Here is a 6971-nt window from a genome sequence, read left to right as displayed (position 1 = left end):
CGCGCCTGCAGCCCATCCTCCTCTCCCAGGCCTGACAGATTCCCACTTCCTCTTCTCCTGCAAATGGGAAGAAACACCAAAATCCTTGGCAGTGAATAAGAGGGTATCAATGAATGTGCAGGGCCCCCTTGCCTGGTGGGTCCTTATCACTGCCCCTCCTGCTTGAACATGGGGCATCAACCCCAGCTTTCCCCTTCACAGTCCCCTGATGCAGCCTTGGTTCCACCAGGGTGAAGTGGCAGTGGTACCCTCTGTCCCAACAGCTCCAGGAAACAGAATAATCCTGATTGCTGGCCACTGCAGAGGCTATTCGCCTGGGCTCTGGATAACTCTGGGATCAGTGCCCAGCTCAAGACTTACATTGTCATAAAGGTTGGGAGAGATTTCTTCAGTTGCTCTGAAAGAAAATTGGGTTGCCCACCCCTTTTCTTACGACCTGCCTCCCTTTTTACCCCCAGGAACCAGTGCATACCACATGCTTTGACTACTCAGGTGTCTTGAAGATACATGGCTGATAAGACGCCCCCAGCCCAGTGCTCCCTCCCTGTCACATGCCCTAGGGACACTTGCACCTGAGGGCCCAGGCAGACAGACTTTCTGGGAGGCTGAGACAGACAGCCGGCATGCTTCCAAGGCTTGGCACAGGTGATTTTCAGACAAGGCACCTGCTGCTATCTCCTTTTCTTGATGTTAAGGGAACAGCTTCCTGGCAGCCCTCCTCTGCCCCCTCACCCCCGATCCTGCCTCTGAGAACTGGCTCCAGCTGTTGAAGGGAGTGGCTTCCTGGGGTCTTCTCTTGGTCCTTAGGGTTCTGATAATCTTTTCACTCACATCAAACACAACGCAGGAGTGGTGAAAGGGCTGAAAAAGCAGGTCCACTTTATTTACAATGATCAGTTGATACATAGATCTTTGGGCTTTATGTGGCCTTATTGAGAGAACTGGGCAGGGGCCCGCTCCCTCTGTTGGGTCAACACACCCTCCTTCCTCATCCTGCTCTGAGAATCCAGCTGCTGGCAGGACCCTCCCGCTCTGACAAGCCATGGCTTGGGGACACCACCCTCCTGTGTCCACTTTCTGAGTACTCAGTGTCCTCAAGCACCTGCCAAAGGTTCTCCTTACCTCCTTTGGAGGCCCCATCTTGGCCCCTGGTTGTGGGGCACCGAGTGGGGAACCACACACATCTGTCTGCAGAGAGAAGGGGTGGGTGAGGAATTCTGTGGGGGGCCATGTGCCAGGGCACAGGCTTGGGCAGCTGCCCGGGGCAGAGAGCTGTTACTTGGCCTAACCTATCATCTAGGTTGGCAAAACCATCCCACCCAGTCTTCTCCAGAGGCAGAACAGTGAAGTCCCAGAAGTCTTCCAAGGGGCAGTGAGGCCAGGCAGAGGGCTTGAGAATTCCTCCCTGTGGGAAACCAGCAGACTCCGTTCCCACCTTGGGCCTGGCCTCAATTCTCAGGGCCACTATTCTTCCCCTACAGGAATGTCTCCCCAGGGCTGGTCTCGCCCCAGGCAGGAAGGCTAGACAGGCCAAAGTACAAGGCCACCCTCCTGGATTTCTGGAAACATCTCCCCCCTTATCCTGAGAGGATGTTTTGGGTGGAGGGCATGGTCTACGGGCAAAGAGACTCGTTGTAAAGCATGGGGGTCAATCCCACAGTGAAGAAAACTCCAGATGGGGGGAGAGGTGCCCCACACTCATCCCCCGATAATTAAGGACATATCAGGCGTCACCCCGAGCCAGGATGTGGCGCGCGGTGGACAACAGAGACCGTGAGGGAGGCAGGGGCCTGGGGACCAGAGCGGGGCCGAAGCGGGCAGGGCCGGGGGTGGAGGCTGAGTCAGGCCGGGTAAGGGGCCGCAGGTCCTGCCCCTCCGCTCTCAGCGCGCCTGGCCCGCTCGCTCCCTGGGGCCGGCCTTCCAGCGGCGGGGCTGCGCGGGGGGCGGCGGCGCCGGGGCGCCCCTCAGGCTGCACGTCCTCAGCTCCCTGGCCAGGCTGAGCACCTCGGGCCGCTCGGGCTGGGGAGCCCCCTCCTCAGGCTCCGGCGTGTGCCCGTCCTCCTCCTCGTCCTCCTCCTGGATGCTGCTGAGGCGCGGCGCCCCACGGCCGCGCTCGGCGGGCGGCGGCCGGTAGGCGCACTTGGCATTGAGCAGCCGGCGCAGCGGGGCGCGGGGCACCGAGGCGGCAGCGCCCCCAGCGCGGAGGTGCTGCTGGCGCACGTGGCGCGCGTCGCTCTGGCGCTGCAGGCGCTTGAAGTCGCTGAAGGCCGCCAGCGCGGTCTGGCGGAGCAGGCGGGCCAGGGCGCGCGCCTTGTGCGCCCGCGCCAGCAGCACGGCGTGGCAGCGCAGCACCACGGCCTTGTGGCGCGCCTGGTGGCGGTAGACCCAGGCGAAGACGCGCGGGTGGCGCCCGTCCGCTGTGCAGTAGGTGATGCGCGGCAGCAGGTAGGCGTGCGCCGGCCTGCGGCCCCCCGATCCCCCCGAGGCGCTGCGCTCGCAGGGCTGCATGCGGATGCCGTGCGGCCCCAGCGTCAGCTTCATCTTGGTGCCCCCGCCCGGCCCGCAGCGCGCCCAGATCTTGCCCACGGCGTCGTCGGTGCAGCCGTCGCCCTTGGCGTGCAGGGTGACTGCGTTGCCCAGGTACCACACGGTGTAGGTCGGGTCCTCCTTGTTGAGCTCCACTTTCTGGCGCCGGCTGCGGAACACGCGGCCCAGGCGCTCGAGCGGCCAGCCCGGCAGCAGGTCCGGGCAGGAGCGCAGGAAGCTGGAGAGCAGCGACGTGTAGGCGAGCCCCGGACTCAGGCTCTTCGCCTTGCACTTGGCCTCGTCCTCCACCAGCACGAATTTGTTACGTCTCCAGGGCAGCATCGCGGCGGTGAGAGCAGCGGCCAAAGCTGCTGGGGGCACCGGGAGCTCACGGGCGACCTGCCCGGCGGCCGGGGGAGGGGAGGGCGTGTAGAAGCTAGCGGACCCGGGGTCGCGAGAAGCTGGGCTCCACCAGAGCCAGTCGGCGCCCAGTGGCCAGCCGGGCTGGCTGCCGAGATGCCCGGGCGGCGGCCGAGCGTCCGGGAACAGCTTCCCCCGGGAATCGCTTCAGTCGTCCGGGAAGCAAGGAGGGGCAGGGGCTGGGCGTGGTGGAGGCGCCCCCAGGCCTGAACAGGGGAGATCCCGCAGTCTCGGCCGCTCAAACTGTGGCGGCACGGAGGCCGCCGGAGCCGGGGCTGGCGGCTGGCTGCTCCGAGGGGTGGACCGAAAGCGCGACTGCGGTGGGGACTCCTTCAGGCGTCGCGGCTCCACCTCCCCGGGCTGCCTACATCACCGGGCGGGACCGCTAGCTCTCTCGTCCCCTCCCTTCGCCCTCCTCTCTCTCCTCCCCCGCGCAGGCTAGGGCTGCTCCTAGTTCAGCACCCAGCGCTGGCGCCGTGGGAAGGGTTTAATCATTGTTATTGGAGGGGTGGGGGTGGACGAGGCGGGTGAGGAGTAGGAATCTTTTGAAATGTACGGGAGGGCTTAGGCAATACAAATTTCTCAGGCCTCATCGGTGGTCTCTAATCTTCCCTCGGCATATTCGGGATCTCAGGCCTCTCTTTCTAGGATTCCTGCTGCCCCTCACCCCACAGCATGGCCCTACCCGCAGCTCAAAGTGATTTTGGGTGGGTTCACGATGGGGCCAGTCTGGCGCACTTTGCCTCCTGTCTGCACAGCACAAAGCCGGCAGAGGTGGCGGAGCAGTGCAGTGGAAAAGTACTGTTGCCTGGTGAAGCTCTCTCCCAGGTTCTTCCAAGGTCATGGGCCAGGCTGCTGCGCCTGAGCTGGGAGGCCAGTCACTGCTCCACAGGCTGGTAGTGTCCCTCCCTGGACTGGAGCAGGGAGTGTAGGCTTCCAGGGTGGGGGAACCTTCCAGTTAGATCAAACTCCTGTGTGTGAACTCCTCTTGTGTTCCCCAACACCCTGAGGGTTTGTATTCGTTATCTCTAATCCTCAGGACAATTCAGGCTCAGTTAAGTGACTTACCCAAGGTCACAGGGCTGGTAGGAGGTGTAATAGGGCTCTGCTCAGGTTTGGATGACCCAAGAGCAGTCAGGCACTTGACCTTCTGTAAGTTTCCCATATACTGCATTTTCCTTCCTCCCCTGGGACCCTCCAATGGGGGCACTTACTAGGGAGGGGTTCTAGTGTAGAAGGAAAGAGACAGTTGTTCCTGGGTGTGTGGGCACATCTCCCCCTTTCAGGATTTGTGAAGCCAGCGTCTCCTTAGAATCTCTGGTCTGCTCCAGTAGGGGCCCAGGAGACTCACGGCCTTGGGTGTTCACAGAGCCAACCCCCAAGTTCTTTCCTTGGCTTCAGAACAAGTTACCTGGAGAATCTTCCAGGTCAGGAATGAGCCCAGAGGCTTGGGCCCAGCCAGGTCAAACCAAGTGACCTCCAAGAGTGGGACAGTGGAAAGGTGGTACACGCCACAGCTGGGCCGCATTCAAGGCCAGCAGGCAAGAGTGGTAAGTGGCTAGGTTCAGAGTCCTTGGGGAATAAAAGCAAAAAAAAAAAAAAACAATCACAATAGGGTTGCATCACTGAATGCACCTAAAATGACACATAAATGAAGTACAGGAAATTAAATTGCAGAATCTTAGCTTTGGAGGGGGCCTCACAGAGTCCACTGAAGCCTCATTTCCTTTTCTTTTCAATATGGAAATGTCTTTCTTGCCTTTTGATGATTATGAGAGTAATGTGTTCTTGTGGCAAAAAAAAAAAAAAAAAAATCACAGGAGCACATAGATGTCTCGCAGGGCTCCCACCCTGCAGATGGCCCCATTTCCCCCTGACAGAGCAGCATCTGAGAAGCACAGTGATCACTAGAGTGCTTTTCCCGGCCCCAGATTTGCCTCTGGGGCCAATGGACACATTAACTCAACCAACTCCCTTTACAGAAAGGACTTTAGACGGCTTTGAGCTGAAGGTCAGCTCACTGCAAAATTCTGCTGTCTCCCTCCTTGGGTCTCCTAGGAACACCCTCTGGACCTTGCCGCCTTTGAGCTCCCCTCCTCCCAAATGGCAGGGGGCTGGTGGGAGTGGCCAGCAGAAAAGCGTCCATTTGCAAGGCTAAAATAAAACAGCCAAGTTTTCATGAAGGCCTAGCTTCCTGAGGTTGCTAGAGGTAACATATAAGGACACAGGTCGCACCACAGTTAAATGTGAGTTTCAGATGAACAACCATTTTTTAGTGTAAGTATGTTCCAGGTATTGCATGCGTCATTTTTGGTAACTAAGCCTCCTGCCTCCCAGAGAACAAGAAGAGATCAGGAGCCACAGGTCGGTGCAGGCCTCACCCAAGAGCCTCTGCTCCCTCCCTAGGCTTGCTCACCTAGTCCTGGTGGCATAGCTTCTGCTCCCATTGCTTTTGGAAAGCCTCTCTGGGGGTCACCTGGGACTTTGTGGGATCATAGTGTGTGTTAGTCTGTTTTTATGTTAAGTCTCCTGGACCTCAAAGCAGCATTTGACATTGTTAGCCCTTTTGATACCTTGTTAACAATTTATTTTGACCTCCTTGACTGAGGATTCCCACATTCCTCAGCCCCTGGGACCCCTCTTCACTTCGGAGGCTCCTCCTTAAAGCCCCAGGCTTGGCCTGGGCCTTCTGCTCTTCTCCCTCCAAATGTGTTCCTTTAGATGGCTCAGCTGCCTGCAGAGCTTGCACTGTGCTTTCTGTTCTGATGACCAGAAAAGCGGGCCTTGTTCTGTTCATTCAGAATTCAAGGCCGACTTCCCCTTAAACCTTCCTTCCCATCAGTCCTGTCCCTGGTAGGAGGTCCCACCTTTGCATTAGTCACCACTACTTCATAGACTGTCTAGTAGTTGTTTTGGTTTTTTTTTCCTTTGCAGTTTACTTTTTAATTCTATCATTTTTTACTTGCATTATTTAAAAAAGTCAAATAGCTGACCTATAGTATAGGCTTCTAATAGAGAGGAGTGCAACCCCCTGCCCACCCTTGTCACTTTCAATTCTTACTTCCAAAGATAGCCACTATTTTATACATTTCATGTGGCACTTGTGTCATATTTCCCCATATTTTTAAATAATGTTTGTAATTCAGATTTTCAGTTTTTAAACCTTTATCTATTGTCCCCCTGCTGTGGGAGATGAAGAGTTAATGCCCTTTTATTTACTCCATCACACACATTTTTACCTCTGCCCTTCCTCCCAATTAATTAGGACATTTTGTTGTTGTTATTTTGTCAATATTCAGTGTTTCATTATTATGATGAAGCAAATATTGTTCAAAGCTGAATGCTGAAGTGTGCTATGATTCCATTTCCACTATTGGACAACTATTTTGCTTTTCCAGAAATAAGTTATCACTTAATTTAAAAAAAACCTTTACTTATCTGTCATTAAGTCATCCCCCAAATGTCCACCCTGGTTGAACACACTAGGTGGTCTGTCTGGTCTGTTTCTGTTTCTTAGAGTCACCCTCCTGGAGACATCCTTTCTGGGCTCCAATCTGTACTGGTTACTCTACAGACATGCTTAGCTGTTGTCCTGGGACTTTTCCCTACTGCCATCCTGGGAATTTCCTTTGCCTCTTTCCTGTTGAATCCTGTTTTCTGTATTCCTGGCTTCCCCACCCTCTCCTGCCCCCTTAGTTTATTTCCTCATTTTGGCATAGCTGTTTTCCTGTAGCTCTGATAGATAGTTTGGTTGGGTATCGAATTCTAGATTGGAAAAAGTTTCCCTTGGAATTGTAAGGAGAAGATCCATTGTTGGTGTTGGAAAGTCAAATGACATTCATACCTGATACTGTGCATATGACCTGATTTTTCTCTCTGGAAGTTTTAAAGATCTTCCGGAGCTAAAGTTTCATAATGATGTGCATTTACTGTAGGCACTTGGTGAGTCTTTTAATCTGGAAATCAATTTTTTTTAAATCTGGAAATCACTTTTGTGGGCATTTCTTTGTGCTGATTTCCTCCAT

General features: G+C 55.4%; 1 protein-coding gene across 1 annotated transcript; it reads right to left on the bottom strand.

The window, feature by feature from the left end:
- Positions 1 to 862: 862 nt before the first annotated feature.
- FAM43B (family with sequence similarity 43 member B) lies at positions 863 to 3355 on the bottom strand. The gene has a single exon (XM_037000186.2). It carries the CDS (start codon positions 2866 to 2868, stop codon positions 1882 to 1884), a length of 987 nt encoding a protein of 328 aa, XP_036856081.2. The 5' UTR covers positions 2869 to 3355; the 3' UTR covers positions 863 to 1881.
- Between the last annotated feature and the right edge of the window lie 3616 nt (positions 3356 to 6971).

This window comes from Manis javanica, chromosome 4 (assembly GCF_040802235.1).
Source record: "Manis javanica isolate MJ-LG chromosome 4, MJ_LKY, whole genome shotgun sequence".
NCBI classification, from domain to species: Eukaryota; Metazoa; Chordata; class Mammalia; order Pholidota; family Manidae; genus Manis; species Manis javanica.
The sequence above is the reverse complement of the archived record's forward strand: the minus strand, read 5'-3'. Positions and strand labels throughout refer to the sequence as shown.